Source organism: Poromitra crassiceps, assembly GCF_964638095.1.
Source record: "Poromitra crassiceps genome assembly, chromosome: 10".
Lineage (NCBI taxonomy): Eukaryota > Metazoa > Chordata > Actinopteri > Beryciformes > Melamphaidae > Poromitra > Poromitra crassiceps.
The window spans coordinates 30,876,171-30,895,525 of NC_139631.1; the positions used below are offsets into that span (position 1 = coordinate 30,876,171).

General features: G+C 44.8%; 1 protein-coding gene across 1 annotated transcript in view; it reads left to right on the top strand.

The window, feature by feature from the left end:
- The window catches only part of cabin1 (calcineurin binding protein 1), a 54,538-nt gene extending 35,391 nt beyond the window's left edge, over positions 1-19,147 (top strand). The window contains exons 33-39 of the mRNA XM_083644137.1: positions 146-242; positions 356-1,048; positions 6,141-6,215; positions 13,659-13,926; positions 16,702-16,860; positions 17,024-17,226; positions 17,393-19,147. Coding sequence (XP_083500263.1) covers positions 146-242; positions 356-1,048; positions 6,141-6,215; positions 13,659-13,926; positions 16,702-16,860; positions 17,024-17,226; positions 17,393-17,545 — 1,648 coding nt within the window. The 3' untranslated portion in view covers positions 17,546-19,147. The remainder of the gene's footprint in view (positions 1-145; positions 243-355; positions 1,049-6,140; positions 6,216-13,658; positions 13,927-16,701; positions 16,861-17,023; positions 17,227-17,392) is intronic.
- The last annotated feature ends 208 nt before the right edge of the window (positions 19,148-19,355 follow it).

The following is a 19,355-nucleotide window of genomic DNA, read 5'->3' on the forward strand; positions in this document are numbered from 1 at the left end:
CGGAGTCCGGACTTTGAGGATCGCTGTTCTATTACTTATCCTCTCCCCCCACCCCCCCACCTCTCTCTCTCTTTCTCTCTCTCTCTCTCTCTCTCTCTCTCTCTCTCTCTCTCTCCCTCTCCCTCTCTGCCTCTCTGCCTTGAAGGAAGTATTTACGGGATGTTGATCGCCAGGTTTTGGCCAAGAGAGCATTTTTCCTAACTGTAAAAGTCCTGGAGGACAATCTGAACAGTCTCACAGGGGTAAGGAAACAGAACTCACTGTACACACACTCTTAAGAGCTGAGAGCAGCTCTGTGTTTTAGGCTCTTGGCATGCACCCACCTTGTGTTGTGACAGGTTCTGTTCTCTCTCAGGTGTCTGAGCAGCCTTCCAAAGTGCCTGCGCCCTCCATGGGGGAGATGACCACAACGGATGCATCCAACAGGCCCAGTTCAGAGGACGGCAAACATGCGCTGCCCAAGAAGCCCGGCCTCACAGAGGGAGTCTGTGCCACCGCCGGCCCTGACACCGGGCCCAGGGAAGCTGCCCAGGCACAGCTTGCCCCGGCCCCGGCCCCGGACAAGGGGGATAAGGCTCAGGAGCTCCAGTCTGGCAAGGTGGAGGCGGCTGGCAGTGAGGGGCTCCGAACAGCGCCAGGGGAACCCATGGACCTGGACACTAGCCAGTGGAGGGGGCCCTCTACTACTGCAGATTCTCAGGGCAGCCAAACGGAGGCTGAGGCTCCCCGGAGCGCTACAGAGCCTGCGGAGAAAGTGGCTGAAATCAGCCGGACTTCAGAGCTGTCTCTGGAGGAGCTCAGCATCAGCTCCAGGCAGCAGCAGCTCCAGGGACTCCCAGCACAGAAGGGCACAGTGGCAGCCAGCGGGACTGATCAGGGACTGTTGCGAAGGCCCAACAGGAAAAGGAAGCTACTGGAGGATGTGGAGTCTGGCAAAACCCTGCTGCTTGATGCCTACAGGGTGTGGCAGCAAGGCCAGAAAGTCATGACCTACGACCTGGGGCGCATTGAAAAGATCATGTCAGAGACGTACATGCTCATAAAACAGGTATACCTCCTAAAGATGTGCAAGGTGTTTCTGGTATGCTTACAGGTAGATACAGATATACATGCAGCAGGCAGGTGCACGCATACACACACCATGCTTATTTATTGCTGAGAACATAGGCTCTACTATACTAAAGTCCCCCCACCAATTCTGCATTGTCATGCATGCTCATGATATGAGCACTCCTAAAATAAAATGGGTTTGGGAAACCCCCTCTAAGCTGAGTTAGTAACATAATCCCCTCTGCAGAGTAGGGACTTTCCCTGCTTCATTCAGGTATCAAACACGACTGCAAACCAGGCTTCTAAAGCACGGTTGTGTTATTACTCACAGTAAACCACCAAAGTCAACCTCTGCACGTCGTGACTACTGTTTGAACAGATTGCAGGCTGAACTCATGATACTCTGATAATGTTGCCCCATTGTGTAGCATAATTTTTAAGAATATTTTTGAAAGGCTTATTTTTGGACACCCAGTAAGACTAGTCTCTCAAACCAGACTGTCTCTTCCACATTCTTCGAATGCACCATTATGCAGTCTGTACTTCACGCCCACAGAACCTGGCCAAAGAAATTGGGGGGAAAATGCTTCAGACGGGAGGAAGTTCGATGGTATTCGACTAATCATGACACATGTAAATAAACCGATGCAGGTGATTGGACAAATACGAGCGGATGTCCCGCCTTTTCCGGGACACCCCCCCCACCCCATCAGCGCTCATTATTTTCCCCGAGTGTCCCTTTCCGTTTTTACCAACTTTCCCCTGCATGAAGTACAGACGGGTAGGTGGATTTGAACATTGTGGGAGCCAACGCGACAGTAAAGGTGCGTTCACACCGACCTTTTAAAGTTTTTCGCTGGCATCGAGTTTACATACAAAGTCAATGCAAACGAGCGATTGAGCGTATATTCGCCCGGGAGAAAACTCGCTGGGCGTCCGAGCGCCAGAGACGGAGCGATAAGGCGGAAATTTGCTCGTCGCCCGAGATGAAATATCCCAACTCGAGCGACATTTCGCTGGCATCAGTCGCTCGCTGTTCAACGCTGATTGGCTGCTGTGTAAGAGTGAGTCAAGGATCACACTGGCTTGGAACAAACCGCTGGTTTATTGTGTGGCAACAAACCGCATTGACAGCTGATTGACAGGCTGACAGCTGACATGAAGGGAAGTCTGTACTACCGGTATAGAGCTCGCGTTAGCAGCACGCTTATAGGCTTAGCTTGTAAACAACTACGGTGGCTCGTAGTGGACAAACATCATGACATTGCATAACGTTATAGCCCCCAGATGTCCATCAATTCTTGTGCCTGTTGACGAGCGATTTAAACACAGCGACAGAGCGATTCCAAAGGGTTGAATCGAGCGACGGAGAGAAAAATAAATATCTCGGTGTGAACACAGCTTAAGACCCTCTCCCTGAATGAGTCGCATTTAGTCGCACTCGCAAGCATTCGTCGCAAGGCTCCAGAGTGCCACCATGTGGTTGCATTTTGTAACTTTTCTTCAGGTGTCTGATAATTATCTTAGGTCACGCTAGGGCTGATGGCAAAAAAGCACCCATTCTAAATATTTAATTCATTATCCACTCTATTCACTCGGCTGTCGCATGCCCCATAGCCTCCAGTCCAATGATCCCTCTTGGTGGGTTATCAGGTTTTATGTAGACCATATCATGAATGCAGCTGAGCAAAATCACACACAGGAGCAGGGTTTCCCACTGGTCATGTATTTTTTCTATATTGTGGAGTTTAGAGAGGTGTATGCCAGACAGGGACAGTCAGGAAATGTAATAGATTCTCTGGGGAACTGGATTACAAAAATATACCTCAATGCATTTTGCAACTTCCTTCACATATTCATAGCAATAGGTGGTGGTTTTCTGCTGTTTTTATGCATTGTATGGCAGCCACTTCTCCACAGGAAGCCCATTTTAAGTGGAACCCACACTGTTTCCCCTGAGAACTTTTCAGTGGTGAAAAACAAACTAGGAAGAAATTCCTTTTTTAGGTTGGTAATAGTCATCGGGATGCATGTATGAACTACTGTAGGGCCATATGATTTCCGCAAAACGGACAAAATCATGGAATTTGGTAATATAAATCAACTATAAAACATGGAATATTGCAGAAGTTTCCATAATTTGGGTGAAATTGATGAAAGTAGGCTTAATTATCAAAATCAAAAGTAGACCTAATTATTCTAGTAAGTAACCTAAATTATTTCATAATTGTAAATTTTTTATTGGAGTTTTGGGGGGGGGGGGTCTTGGTTTTCACTTTGAGGGTGAGAACAAATTTGGATTTCATATGGCACTACTACTTATTCCTGAAATGTAAATCAAATTCCAAGTAGTAAGTACTGCACTAAGTGCACTTACCTACTCTATCGTTTGTGCAAGGAATAACCTTGAAAAATGTAAAAAAAATCACTTGATATCCTTGTTGCAGAGATGTAGCTTTTTGCTACAGTATGTCACTAGCCTTTCATTTTCCTTCATGATGAATTCGGGGTGGGAGGTTTTGCAGAAACTTGATGAAATAATGTACGTATGTACCTCACACCACTGTGTTCTGTCCATTTCAAAATTACACTGATTGAATTACAGTGATAGCGGTTGCATTTTGCCTTTAAGTGCAAATTTTGGCCTGCTAATGTCCATGTTAACCATTTATTGCCCCCACACAATGCCTATGTAATGGTGATGCCACAAAGTGAAAATACTTAGTGGCATTATAGTGCTTTCAAAGTGACAAGGATGCCGCCTTGTATTTCTCCTGAGCAAGCTTTCCATAGGAGTTCGATTATTTGGAAGTTACTCCAACTACTGTAGTGCTTTCTCTTGCATAGTTCATAGTGTTGTTACAGAGCAGCTTATATAGCTATATATAGATCAATGCTGACCTCAGGGAAGTTGCCATATCATTGGCTATGTGTCATGTCAGGGATCTGCAGCTGGAGTGGGAGGTAACGGGAAGGGCAATAGGCGCAGTGGTTCCCAACCTTAGAGTCGCGACCCTATGTGGGGTCGCCTGATGATGTCATCAGTGATGTCACTTGAGCAATTGTGTATTGTGACATCACTGATGTCATCAGTGACATCAGCATTGTGACATCACTGATGTCATAAGTCACTGGTTTTGTCATAAGACAATGATGATGTCATCAGTGATGTCATAAGACTGATGGATGTAAACTTAAGGGGCACACACCCCTGCATGCATGTTGAGGGCAATATGATTTTGTGAGCAACACACCCGCCGCACCAATAGAGCAGGCGAGGCCACGCAGCAGCCGAGCTGTGGGCGAGGCCGTAGGAATCAAGCTGTCTAGTATTTCAAAATCCCACTAAATCTTATGCTCTGAACAGAGACGGAGCATTTTCTCCCATCAGAAATGATTTGCATCTTGATAAGTGAAGGATAAAAACTGATCCAGTGTGCCCATTCAGAAGCTCAACCACACATCATCATGCTAACAGCCCTGCCACATTTCACAATTTCACAATCCAAAAGCATCAGTGTTCAAATGACAGCTCTCAGGCTTGATCAAACACTTATCTGTTAATGGCAGAGTAGCTCCTCCAGACCTCCATCTCTGAAAAGCCACGGTGGTCATTCTGTGCGAGGTTTCTACAGGTCCAACCTGTTGCAGTGCATCAGCTCCCTTAGTACTTAGAAAAGTGCCGTGGCTGGTGAGGCTACCGGCGAGGCTTTCATGCAGAGCCCTGAGCGGCCCTAAAATGTAGGCCCTAGCCTGGCCCGTGCCCGAGACGATCAAGCCCTACCCGGCCCTAAAAACCAGGCCCTAACTGACCATCGGGTCTCGGGATGGTCTCGGGTCAGGTAGCAGACCTCTACTTTCGTGCAGCTCCTCAGAAATGTGACGCAGCGTCGGGTCGACACGGCTGGTGTGCTGCAGCCGATGCGCTGAGCTGACGTTCGAGTTGGACTGTCTAGCTGCCACGGACAGCGTCCCAACTCCACGCTCACATTGAACTATAGAACATGCTTAAGTGTATGATGTTCTGCTGTAGCTAGCAGCTAGCTAAGCTCCCTACACAACTCCCACACAACACATCTACCACACATCTACTGACTACCGGGTCCTAGTGAGAGCCTTCCTCTGACGGTGCTGTGATCAGTCAGCCATTTGCAGACTCTTATTAGAAAGAGTTCCTGCTGCTTCCGACACAGAATTACAGGAATTATTATATACGGTATATGAATAATGAATGAATAATTATTTTATTTGCGTGTCATGCCACATTGTGGCCCATCCCACATGGGATTATATGACACAGTTACACAAAATATATACATTTTCTTTTTCTTATTTTATCTATACATTTCATTCCTCCTCATCAACCAAGCCTTTTCTAAGAAAGTGGCAAATGCAAAAGTTTCATATTGGAAGAGCCGTATGAATTTTTCAGAGTCTTCCAACCACACAAATTCATTTTCTTTGTCTACCTTATTAAAAAAACTCTGCCTGATAGTATTATAGAAGGGACAATAGAATACAAAGTGTGTTTCGTTTTCAACTTCCTTAAGTTCACACAGACTGCACAGTCTATCCTCAGCAGTGCCCACAAATCGGCCTGTCTCAATATGAAGGCCAAGTATGCCAGCTCTGATTTGAGCACATAGAGAGCGCTTTTTCTTAGACAGATTATACAAAACAATTCTCTGTGCCGTACACATGCTTTATTTCACAAAAGGTGCGAAGTTTTGGTATATTATATATATATATATTTGCTTTGGTGCAGAGACGTGGACAAATCGGCACAGGTGGTAGAGTACATGGACAACTGGACCACTCAAACAGTGCAGAGGGACTTACTGTATAATAGACCATAGGCTGCACTGCACATGTCATTCCAGAAATATGCATTTAAAATATACATCTTTTTAAGCAGCACCAAATATATTTTTGCAGCCGTAGAACACAAGTGTGCAGTAGTGCAGTGTTTATACTGGATATAATGGTGGGATGCATGAAATGATTTGAGATGAACTTTTGAATAATGAATGTATAGATACAGTATCTTTCTGCGCTCTTTGCTCTAACTCCTTCGTTCTACCTGTTCTCAGGTTGATGAGGATGTGGCGTTGGACCAAGCTGTCAAGTTCTGCCAGATACAGTTGGCCACTTCTGCCCAAAGACAGGTAAAGCACTGTTAAACTCCGCTCCTCTGCTATCTTTCTCTGCCTCCACCTTTCCCTCTGTGCAGTGTTAGCTGCACGCTGTAGTGTTAATTTGTGTCGAGAGCTAAATGTGTGTGCTGTCTACTGTATCCTGGTTTATCTAGTATCTGTTTCATCTGTTTCCTCGTTTTGCTGGAGCAGTCTTCCATAGGGCTTTAAAAGAAGCTACTCAAAGGATTTTTATGCTGGTGGAGATGGTCCCCAAAGCAAACAGAAACTTGAAGGAGAAGTTCTGTATTTTTCAACCTGAACAATATTTAAAAATAATATATATATGTGTAACTAAGTAATGTGTGAACAGAAATCTTTGAAATTTATGCAGTATTGACCAAGATCGCTTCAGTTGGCAGCCGTTTTTCCCACATGGCCCTACTGCACTAAACAAGCTTGTTTTGACCACTGACAGCATCAGATTACTCCCCGAACGGCAACCAGTTTTATTCAATGACTGTGAACACATCATGCATTGCTTTTACATAGCCTTTATCCAAACTGCAGAAGAAAACATTCAGCGTGACAGAATTTTATAAATGCTTTTTTTTCATGAATTTACTTGTAAAAAGAACATGTTTTTGATTGCAATGGGTGAACGTTTAAGAAGGATAGCAGTGCTGCTTGTTTCCATTACCTTGGTTATGATTCAGCTGGGATCCGGAGCAGAATATCCAGAACAAATCTCAGTTATACACCTCAGAAATGCCAACGCCGCAGAATAGCAGTGTCAGCATTGTCCCCGCAACCTGGATAGTAATTTTAGATTACTGGATTTGCTTGTGATTTATATGTTTGTGTTGTTTTAACTTTCCTCCCTACAGCCAACCGCTATGTGGCTGACCTGCATCTTTGCTAAGCGTTGTATCTGAGAGGCTTGACTACAGTGTCTGTGGAGCAGTCCATGTCTAAGCTTGCCTTATTTGGGTGTAGTTGGACCTAAACTATGGGTCTGTTGGTAGGACAGTACAGCGTAGCTGTTTAGCAGAAACTGGGTCGAAAAGTATTTGCAAATAACTCCTTAGTTTTAACCTGTTTTGTGTACACATGGGGTGGGGTTTGTCACATACAATCAGCTCCAGAAAGTTTTGACCATCAGAGGGAGGTACTGGAGTCAGTTTAGTGCTGTTGTTGTGGTCGAGACCACAGAGACCGAGTCAAGACCAAGACCGATGGGGGAAGCGGGCGGGTGAGACCAAGACCGAGTTGGGCAAGACCAAGACCAGAACCGGGTCGCCCGCTATACGGCCTTGCATGCTCAACTGTTCTGCAATTGTGTGCCGTGCTACACCAGCCCCCTCTCCGATTATAGGTGTAGGATAGGTGACAGATTCGTTGCTCTGAAGCACTGCAATTCCATATCACTGACGTTCAGAATGTATGTTTTCATTCGAGGTGATGATGAAAGTTTGACGTGGTCCTTCTTGGTGAAGGTTACTTCACAGATCTTACGCTCTGCTGAGTGTTTTTTCTTCCCACTTGTGTGATTTGTATAAGCAACAACATCTCTGCAGCCACTGCTCTGCTCTCCCATGTCTTGTCTCCTTGTGTGATGTGAGGGAGTGGTCTCAGCGCTAACACTTTCAACTGCAGGTGAAAGTTATTGGTTGCAATTGAAAGGGAGATTTGTACACCCAACCAGAGTACAAATAAAATGGAAAATAAATAAATCGGACACAGGCACATCATTCTGTCGCTGCAGTTGTGGCCTCGACTGGTCTTGAAATAAAATGCAGAGTCCGGCTTGTCCGAGACAGAGTCAAGACCGAGGGAGGAGGGCGAGTCCGAGATGAGCCGGGAGACCATCAAAATGTGGTCTTGAGACGAATGAGACCAAGACCCCACCCATCTGGCATTCCAAGTACAGTAGATTAAAACAAACGATAAGAATCATGCACAGAGCACTCTGTGATTTCTATTTGACCCAGGATGCTGTTTCCCCTCATCATATTATTGTGTTGTAATATCGTAAATGTGGAGAAGTAACCAGGCAGTATCTGTAGTAAAATGTGCTAAACTGATGAGTAAGTGGGTAATTCCCAGATTCAAGTCTTCCCTGCTCCAACCTGCCAGTGCTAAATATAGCCCAAAGTGCGGCGTGCCGTGAACGCTCCCTGTTGTCCTCTCCGGCTTCACTCCAGTAGTTGCCAAACGTGTTATTGGTTTCAACTGTGCATTGGTATGCTCGCTGTTTGTCATTTGCACATGAAAGGCAAATCCACGCGATTTACGAGGGGAGACGCCGGATAAAAGCATCTGAATCCATTAAACCAGGATGGGTCCGATTACACTGATGAAAGCTAATGGCTAATTTCTCTGTTTGAATGAGCTGATTTAGCTAAGCCAGTAATAATGACCACAGAGCTTTTGTCTTTACTACTCCTATTCCTTATGGAATCAGTTCCTCTCCTCTGCCTCATCCTCTCTCGCTGGCTCCGCCCCCCGCTCTCTCTCCTCCTGCCCACACAGTCATCAAGGGTCTCTCTGCCCACATCCTGTTGTCACGGTGATGTTCCCTCAACCTCAGGCTTGTGAAAAGTCGCTCTGTGGGCAAAATAAATCCCCCCCCAGTTCAGTGATTATATTTTATTTTCTGCATGATTTATTTTTGTTTTCTTTGTTCTTTTTTATTCGATTCATTTGTTTTATCTACTTATTTTGAAGCATTTACACCTGGGTAACACAACACGGTTGTGTTTAGAGTAGACCGGCTCCTGTCCTAGCCACTTTAATTAACCACGTATATAAGAACACCCACAGGCATTGGAACATGATTTGACTGATATGGCTATGTGGGCAGTTTGGAATAAAAGAGTGTTATTATGCCTACTAACCTCGCTGTAACCGGTTGCGTAGTCTTCTTCTGGTCTCCAAATGAAGACGTGTGTTGAGTTTATCTCGCGCCTGTTTTTTGAGGGCCAGCCCAGCACAGTTCATGACTTTACATGTGTCGTAGTCTAGCCACTTAAACTCCTGCTTCCATTCACTTTTACATTTTCATTGCCATTTCGTTTTGTCAGTCCGCCTTTTCTGCTTCTGGTTCTTCTCTTCATATCTGTAGCTACTAACTAGCCGGAGACGACTCGAGTACATTACTCGTACAAAAACGTTACCGTTCTGTTTGTGTCGCATTTTGGACTAAAAGGAGCAAGGTATTTTGGGTGTTTGTAGAACTGTACGAATCTGATGTTTATGTAACTGTAACGTCAATGTTGCGTTGGTGAAGGCTGGCAAGTCTGGTGGCCACAGTGGGCCACCTACATGGGATATTTGGTGGCCAAAGAGTAACTTTTTGTGGCCCCGGTTCATGTTGATCCCATATCCGTTTCCAGTCAGTTTCCATTTTGTGTGTATTTACATTTATACTTAAGACAGAACAGAATGTTGATATGTTTTATTAGGGATGCACCGATATGAAAATTTTGGCTGATGCCGATAACCGATATTAACATTGCTGTTATGGCCGATAACCGATATTTACCGATGTCGATATGATCTGTATAAAACCACATTTTTATGATCATCACATATTGTACATACTGAAAAACACATGTTAACACTGAATTTGAAAAAGTTATGCATTTCTTTATTTGCAAAGCCTTTGGAAAAGCCCATAAATCATAGATTTACTGCATTATTTCATATCAATGTGAAGAATTTGGCTGATAATGATAACCGATATTAACATTGCAACATCTGACCGATACCGATATGACCGATATGTTAAAAAATGACCAACATCGGCCGATACCGATATGACTGCCGATATATCGTGCATCCCTACGTTTTATTTTCTATCTGCACTTTTCCATGCCAGGTGTACATGAGGCCAGAGTAGATTGGAAAAAATGGTTTGAAGCCTTAACAAATTTACTGTCGGGTGTAAATTAGTGCTGCACAATTAATCTAATCACAATTACAATGTCAGCCTGTGCAATAATCACAAAAGGCTACAATTTAAAAAATTCAACAGTTTTGACTGGCACTGAACACATTACTTTACACATTTTTGTTTTTGTATTTTTACATCAATTTAAGTTTGTACTGTATGTTTGAGTTGAGAAACACATTTCAAAATCATCCGTAATCTGTGCGTTTTCTTGAAGACAAGTGTGACAAGTATGTCTATTATATCGCAATATTTTCCATAATAATCGCAATATGACCTTTTCACCAAATCGTGCCGCACTAGTGTCATTTTGGCGTGAAGTCCATCAAGTGGCTGCTTTTGTGTGCTTATTGTACCGCCTCCTCTTGCTGGGGGTTTGCATCTGTGAGTTGGCCCCGCCCCCCTGGGGTTCTCAGCTCCGAGATATGAAAAAGTCTTTGCCTGGCTGTGCCTCAAAAATTCAATAAACTGCTTCGTCCAGATTTGCACATTCCTCCAAGCCCCCGCAAGTGCTGCAGAGCGAGGTCCAACTGTATGGTGCTGATCCGGGACATCAGCTGTGTTGTGCTCTCTGTTTTCATCTCTGTTACTTGCTCCCTTATCCTATATGCATTGAGCACTGCTGAATTACACTGTAAAAAAAATACTATAGGAATATTATAGGAATACTGACCCTATTGCCAAATACAATTGTATTATTTACTACTCCCCTGTCCTACTAGACAGGACACGCTTTGCCAGAAAAAAAAAATTTGTGTGCAAAAAACATTCTCACACGTGCGCTCACCGCACGTTTCTGCTACAACTACGTCCTAGGGGAAACAGTGGAAGCATGTGAAGTTTGAATGGTCTGACCGTGTACTTATCATTGTCGTGCCCTGAATCTGTCGAGAATGGATTGAACTTTCCAATAGTGATTATTTTGAAAATGTGTTTTTTTTCTTTGCTTTATTTGCGGAGGTGCAGGCCGGGTGGCTTTAACCAGACTAGCAGTCTTTCACCTGCTCTGCTGACTGTATCCTTCAGCCTCCTCAGAGCGAGTCCATGGAGTCACTGTACTTGACCTTATTATTCATTTATTTGGGAGGGACAACAAGATTCAAGATTCAAGAATCACATAATTAATGAACACGTTGAAACATGTAAAATGATACAAGTGTAAAAAATGCCGGATTTAGCACGAGGCTAGTTTCCATCCGTAGTCCCCAACATAAAACAACATAAGAACAAGGATATAAAAACAGAGCAACGAAACCATCAACAATTTACAATGTTGTGTATCAGTGTGTGCGTGTATGTGTAGGAGTATGTACATGTTATGGATAGAGCTGGGTATTGGTTCAAATTTCAAGAATCGATTCGATTCCGATTCACAAGTTTGCGAATCGATTAATTTCGATTCGATTCCATCAATTTCAGTATTGATTTGGTTAGTGATACCAAAACGTGTTTTTTGAGCTGTACCCTGAATTACATGACTGTCCAGTTATGTAACACAGGGGTTCCCAACCAGCCAAGTAGATACATGGGGAAAAAAGCTGCAGACCTGTTGTCAATTTTAATGGTTTTAGTTACACATATTTACTCACCAGGTGGTGACAAAGGGTAAATAACAACCTTTTCATCTGTCAATAAAGACACTTTCACAATTATGCACAGTGATTTGATTTCAGCCTATATAATTTCTAAAAGTAGATATTAATGATCAAACATTTCCATTCATGTAGCCTACAGTATTTATGTTTTTGTTTCAACTACAAACATAAACGTCAACTTGAAACTATGTTTCAACTACCACACACAGCATAATATTTTAGCCTGTTTATTTACAACAACAACAACAACAAAAAATTAATAAAAAAAATCGATCTCTGGACATATTAATCGATAATCGAGGATTAAAATAAAAATCGATTAAAAATCGGAGAATCGATTTTTTGAACCCAGCCCTAGTTATGGATGAGTCAGAGTGTTGTGTGTGCGTATGTACTTGTGAGTGTGTAATCGTGCGTGTGTGTGTACTGCCATACTGGACAACGGCAGGCTTATGAATGTTGAGCTTTCCTTATGGAAGAATATGGAGATTTAGCTTCACAAAGGAGCTCCATTATTTTGGGAGGCAATTTAATTAAAATGTTGGGTCGGCTTGAATGACCGAAACCCATAGATGACATCTCCAGTGGTGCTACTAATCTGATTTAAATCCCCATCTGGATCATTGCAGAGAACCGTTGTTTGATTCACGTTTCTTCAGGCGCCAGCAGCGCGCTGTGAACGCTAGCAGGAACCTACAGAGTGACTTCATGTAGTCTGCTGCTGTGAATGTTCTCGGGTACCGTGTCTCCGTTGGTGCACACAGGCTCCAACGTGTTTGTGTCTTTGTCGCCGATGTTTAATTCATGAGGTGCGATCATGAAAGCTAGCGTTGGAACTCTGTGCTCGTAGCTTGTCGTGCCGCTCGCTCTCTGCGCTGAGCCGGATCTGTTGCTGCCTCAGGTTTGGAAGGCTGCTGCTGCTGCTGCTCGTGTTTGTTTGTCTGTGTGTGAATCCCTCGGGGGAGCGTCATCGCAGCGCTCTGACTCAGAGCACACTTTTGACTTCAAATCCCAGCAGTGACAGCCTGAGAGAAATGGCAAGAGAGCTGTTATTTGCTAAATGATTTTGTGCTAACATCTTCTTATCAGCTCGTAACATGACGGTAGCAGACTATAGCCTTCAACGTTGCCTATGGGCCTTTTGAAACCTCGACAAAACAATCGATCACGACGTCACAGTGTGTCTGGACCGACGTACGTATTGCAGTAGAATAATTCTGTATACTTCTGATGCTATGAAGTCTACATAAAGGTTCCTTTTACTGGATGCTAAATGAATTATCCCTTATTTATTTAGCTACTTCTTAAATGTGGACACTGCACACGGAACAATACGAAGAACTGGGTTAAACGGGTTAGAAAGGCTAGTTCAACTTCCGTCCATTTGAAAGGGAAAACGGTGGAGAGAGAGGGTGTATTCATTTCTTTTGACGGTGCTCCTCTGCGTTGCCATGACAGCAGCTGTGGGAGCGCGGCGGCTGTTGTCACAGGTTGTCTGTGCAGCCCCTTTTGTTTACGAGTGGTCCGCAAAAAGGACGTCCAGGAAAGTGTCACAGAGGGATGTAGCGTGGTCCAGTCACAACAGCCACTGGCTCCGGCACACAGTAAGACTCCAAGCCCCTAGGGAAGGGCTCGCAACATTGTAAAGAATAGCATCGCTTGTAGCGTACAAAGCTAAGACTAAGAGTGGTACTGTTGGAAAAGTGCAGTGGTGTCGACTGTGACTCATTCCATTTCTTCCAGTTCCTGCAAAGGATTCTGCCTCCAGGGAAAGAGGATGTGCAGTTCTCAGTGTTCTACCTGAGCAGGGGAAAGGCTGGTGCTGCCTGCCTGCCTGCCTGCCTGCCTGCCTGCCTGCCTGCAGCTGGATCACCCCCCCAAAGTCAATTGAATCTCTTCACCGTGTGTCTCTCTCTCTGTCTCCAACAGTCCACAGGCGATGCCCCGACCACCCCTAAGTACGCCAAGGACCACCGCGACATCTTCTTCCCCGCCTCGCTGCCCACGCCGGTCCTGCTCAGCCACGCCGCCTGCCACCCGCTGTCCGCCCAGGACGGCCAAGCCAAAGCTCTGTACGAGCCCCTGAGCAAGCTGTCCAGACCCCTGGCCTCGGCCTTCCACGAGCAGCAGCAGCAGCAGCAGCACAGGAGAGCAGCCGGCCACCCTGCTGCAGCCATGGCCTTCCTACCACACACAGGTAACGTTAGAGTAGCCCCACTCTGCCATCTCTCACCACCTGTTGCTTATTTTGCTGGTGTTTGCCAGGATGTCTGTGTAAAGTGTGACTAGCAGTTAGTACACTTGGGAAACCAAATGTTTTTTTTTTTTTGTTTTTTTTTTGCTTCTTTTTTTGTAGTGCTGATGCGTAGTTTTAGAAGACTTCAGTTTATTCATGTGTGTGTGGTGCCTTAATTCGCAGGTGTATCCTGTGGTAGGCTGATGCCTCTGCTTGAGTAGGAAGTGAGACTTTGAAGGTGCCTGTGCAGTTTGTGAGAACTCTGCCTTGCTCTTAGTCTAATGACCAGCAGGGGGCACCTGTGGCCTTTCACAGCTCACAGCTGTTTACATTCAACCCTGTACTGGCCTGGTTTTTTATTTTGCCTTTTGGGGTTTGGAATGATCATCTCTGATGCTCATAATGAATCTTTTGATGGTGAATATTATGCATTAAGGCCTATGTCCCTCAGCTGTGCTACGGTTCCATGCAGCTGCCTGAACAGACCCACACCCGTGTAATCTTGTCAGACACATGCGGATAGAAAAATAGAACGGGTGCATATTTGATGTATTGTCCATCTAATAACATGGGCGAGAGTCTGTTCTGGCAGTTTTACCGGAGCCGCACAGGGCTGTACCACATCTATGGCTCATTTCCACCACATATAACCGCACAGTACAGCTCTACTCGACCTGGTCTTACTTGGCTCTACTTGATATATCGTACGTTCCTTTATCGCAAAATAACTGGGATGTGGAGGCTAAATGACGTCGTCACATCCTTTTGTTAGCATTCCATTTGCAGAAAACTTGAGCTGGGAAGTTCACTGTTCATTGGTCAGATCCAGTCGCTAGCCAGGCTAGCCATTGTTAGCAATGACAGTTGATAACATGGCATTTCGCGGCATTTTGCGCATACAGACACTGCAGCCTCATGTCCACACAGATAGATGTTAGGCAGTGCTGTGTGTACAGCTGATTTAAGGAGACACAAACAAAACAGAAGTGCTAAACAACATAACTACGATTATAACTACTGTTGTTGCGCGGCGCAGCCATCTTGGATTTTTGAGGTCGGGCTGCTGAGGCTCCTACGAATTTGGAATGGGAAATGCCAGCTCTGGTGACGTCACCGTCCCTGCTCATGACCTTTGAAGTCGTAAAATTACCAGTTCCCAGTTATAAAGGAATGCATGAATAGACTCTGCTTCCATAGCAAGTTTACTCGCCTCCGCCCACACCTGGTCGTCATAGCGACCGCATATCTGTCCTCCGCCCATAGCCGAAGTAGCCTATAACGTTAAAATTAAATCCATACATGGAACTTTTAAACTGGTTATGAAATACTGGTGCCTCTAAATGACCTACAGTGTACATGGGCAAATGTGACAATCGGTCAGGAGAATGGATATCACTTTGTTGTTACTCAAACTCACATGCATGCGCTGCGCGGGGGGACGGGAGTACGCTATGGGGAGAAGGGAAGCCACCCCGGTGGCAACTCACCAGGCAAGACCGTGGCTTCGATAAACCCCCACCTCCGGCCTAGCGGAGCCGACGTTACACACAACTACAAGGGCTTCCCGAGGAGCGGACTTTTTCTCTCTCAAAACAATTGAGAACCACCGTCATGTTAAAGCTGAGCAAGGAGATCGATTTTATTTCACCAAAGCAGAAGGCAGCAACACAAAAGATTGATGGAAATAACAGAAGAGAAGGTAAGCCCCACTAAACTGGTATCCAGCATTGACAGTAGATACAGTAAACACGATTCTGCCTGACCAATCAGTCGTCCCAGTGTTTTCACGTCACCGTATGGTACCGGGTCCACAGCGCTGGAACCTCAACAAAGCAGGGACCAAAACTAGCACGACTCAACCCCGACTCAACCCGGGCTGTCCAGGTTTTTGATCGGTGGAATGAGACAAAAAAGCGAGACGAGCTGGGCGGGGCCGGGCTGATACCAGCGGTGGAAATGGGCCACTAGTGTACATTGGGCATGAGTCTCATATTCGCCTACAGTAAAATACAACCCTTAAAGCCAGTCGACAATCTTAAAATTCGAATCAGCTGCATGACTGTGTAGGCGAATAAGTAGGTTGTGTGTAGGCCCGGGGGGTGAGACAAGATCATAGAGAAGGCTACATTCTGACGAGGGAAAAGATGGGCATGGCCATTTTCAAATGGGTCCCTTGAGCTCACCTCAAGATATCTGAATGAGAATGGGTTCTATGGGTAGGGCTAGGGTTACGCACCTTGAGTTTCATGCACTTTCTGTCAGAAAGGTCTCTTTCCCTTTGAAAATAAAAGTCTTTTTTTCTAATCAACTCTAAATCTAACTCTAATATTCTTTTTTATAAAACTTGTTAAACTGTTTTTCTTGAAAAAATATTTTATATTTAGAATGTAAATTGTCTGTCAAATATAATACATTTTAATCTAATGTCATTTCACATAACATCAACATATATTTTTGACCCACGGCCCTCCATCCAGATACATTTTTGCCCATCCATAGGAAAGAATTTGGGCACCTCTGCTGTAGATCAAGTAAAATTGTGGTAGTTTGTGACATTTTAGGAGACCCATCTTTTGTATTCATTATATGTGTGTGTGTGTGTGTGTGTGTGTGTGTGTGTGTGTGTGTGTGTGTGTGTGTGTGTGTGTGTGTGTGTGTGTGAGTGATTTGAAAGAATCTGTATCATGTCCTACATGTATCTCCTTGCAGTATTGTGACAGTGTGTTTTGTCCACAGAGGAGCGAGAGGAGCCCTCAGAGGGACTTTCATACCGACAGCAGGAGTCTCACCTTTGTCAACAAATGAAACTTGCCACTGTATCCCAAGGGCAGGAGATGACCGCAGGCTGGTACCAGGAGGAGCCTGCCGCATGTAGCACCGCACAACTCTGCTCAGGTCAGAACCTCTCTGATTAGGTGGGGTAGGACAAGGTGACAGGGGGGTAAACGGATTTAATTAATAATTAAATTGTCTAATTAGTAGAATTTCCACTGACTTTATAAACCTTCAAAACGTTTAATCTATTTATTTATTTATTCATTCATCTTTCTGTTTTCAGACCAGCAGCAGTATGCCAGCAATGAGCAGTCCAAGCTTCCAGACCCCAGCCGTATCCGCTCTCGTATCCCACCCAACATGCCAAAGCTTTTCATCCCTTCCACAGTTACCAAGTTCCCACCGGAGATCACAGTAACACCTCCTACGCCCACACTGCTGTCCCCCAAAGGCAGCATCTCAGAAGAAACCAAACAGAGACTCAAGGTATGCTGTGTGCCTCTAAAATGCAAATGCATGTGTTTCTGTGTGTGTGTCTGTCTGTGTGTGAGCATGCATGCATAACCACCTGCACAGCACTCTCCTCTCCTGTAGTCAGTCCAATGCCTCTCTGAGACCCACCAGCGCCCCCTGCTGTTTGTGCCCCATACAGAACGTCATCTTGTCCTCCCAGTCCGCAGCCACAGTCAAGAAGGACACGCTGAGCCAGCCGGCGCTGGAGGTGCAGGAGACGTCCAGCCAGGAGTCGTCTCTGGAGAGCGAGTCGGACGAGGAGGACGATTACATGGACATCCATGACATCTGAGCCTCCTGCTCCTCGCAGCTCGGCCTCTGACTTTGCCATCCACCCCCCCCCCGCGCGCGCGCGCGCGCGCGCCCCCACGCCCCCGAATGGTACATGTCGCTGCAGCTAACGTGTCATTGTTGATGCTATTGTTCTCTCTCGTGCATTAAGAATTAGTAAAAGGAAAAAAAACACTCCCTAACTGAGAGAATGCAATATTCTCGTCGCCTGTCATGTCACTGCTCTCTCAGCGGTGACGGTGGCCGACAGGCGATGTCTTCGGTGTCACAGCATGTCTGTAACGTGCCATTTATGCGTATTGCACAGCAGCTAAAGAGCTTTCCTGTACTCACTGAAAAAATGAAGCGCTAAAGAACAACTTAGCAACTGTATGCCGGATCTGGCCAAGCTGTTTATGCATAGTTTCTGATGTTGTATGCTAATTGTATCTCTAAGCTGCAGCTAAATCCTCGTCTTGAGAACTCTACATCTCCGATCGGAGGTGCTTCAGTCCGAGCTGGCGCTCAGCAGCATGTACCCGCTGTCAACCACTTTGACCATTTACATAGGCATGATAATTTAATCTGCAAGGCACTTGCATCGATACCTGACATATTTCAATGGACACAAAGGTGAAATGAGGACAATCGGCTGCATTCGTCGGCTGCGTTTGTCTGTGGGGCCGCTGCACCACACGGCATCCTAACCTGTAGCAGATTGGATATGTTTACACTTAACATTTGGGATGTCTTTCATTTGTCACTTAATTTTGTGCTATTTTTGTACTCACTGTATTTCTCTTGTAATATTTTGTCCGATATATATTTTTTCTTTTGTGTGCATTTGTAGCTAAGAGGAACAGTTCTTACCAGGAAGAAGGCCTGTCACCAGCATTGATCAGAATGATATGAAAGGGAGTTGGTTTCGATAATTAGAAATTAGCTTTTGTACATATCATAATCCAAATATATTTCCAATGTGACTGCTCTGATGGTCTGGGTATTGAGTTAAGCTGAGGAGATGTGCGTGTGAGAGAGTGTGAAGATTAGGGTTCGGGTCACTTCAATTCCAATCAACTCAGGAATCTTTGGACAGGACTAGTTACTGGGTGGATACATGATCTCTTTATTTCCTGAATTCAGTGGAATTGAAATGCAGGCTGGGGAAAACCTTATAATACAGATGCCTTTCCAATGGAACCATTTTGGTAAATTCATCAAAATTCTAGCTTAACTCAGAGGAAGACACAGAATGTTTTTTAAAGATTGTTTTGTATAAAAAGAAGGATATTTACTGATGTTTCTTGAAAGCCGTCTAAAAATACTTTTTTTAAAGGACACAAATGAATAACTAAACAGAATCACCCTTGACAAAACTGTTGGGAGTTTGTATTTTTGTGTTTGTTTTCTTGTTTGTTTTTTGGTGTAAGATACTTTTCTATTCTACTGCTGAGCTTCTTCTGGGAATGTATCATGGCTAAGAGGTGACTGGGCTCTGTCCCCTTAGCTCAGGCTACTGGAGGGAAACTGTTCTCTACTGAATGCATATAAAATGTCACAAACCAAAAATATATTTGAGAAACATGAACCTGTGCTGTGTGCTGATTAAATTGCCCTCAAAGTCTGCAGAAACTCTTTCCCTGCAAGGGTCTTCCACATATAATAATACTACTAATGTATTAATTTAGAGGTGGGTAAGATGCAAGTGTAATTTCATTATGCCTCTGGCTGTTTCCACAGTAAATGGACTATTTGAATTGTGCCTGCAACTCCCATCAGATGAGGATGGACAACATGTAAGGATCAAACTTCATTCTAGATACGGTAATCTA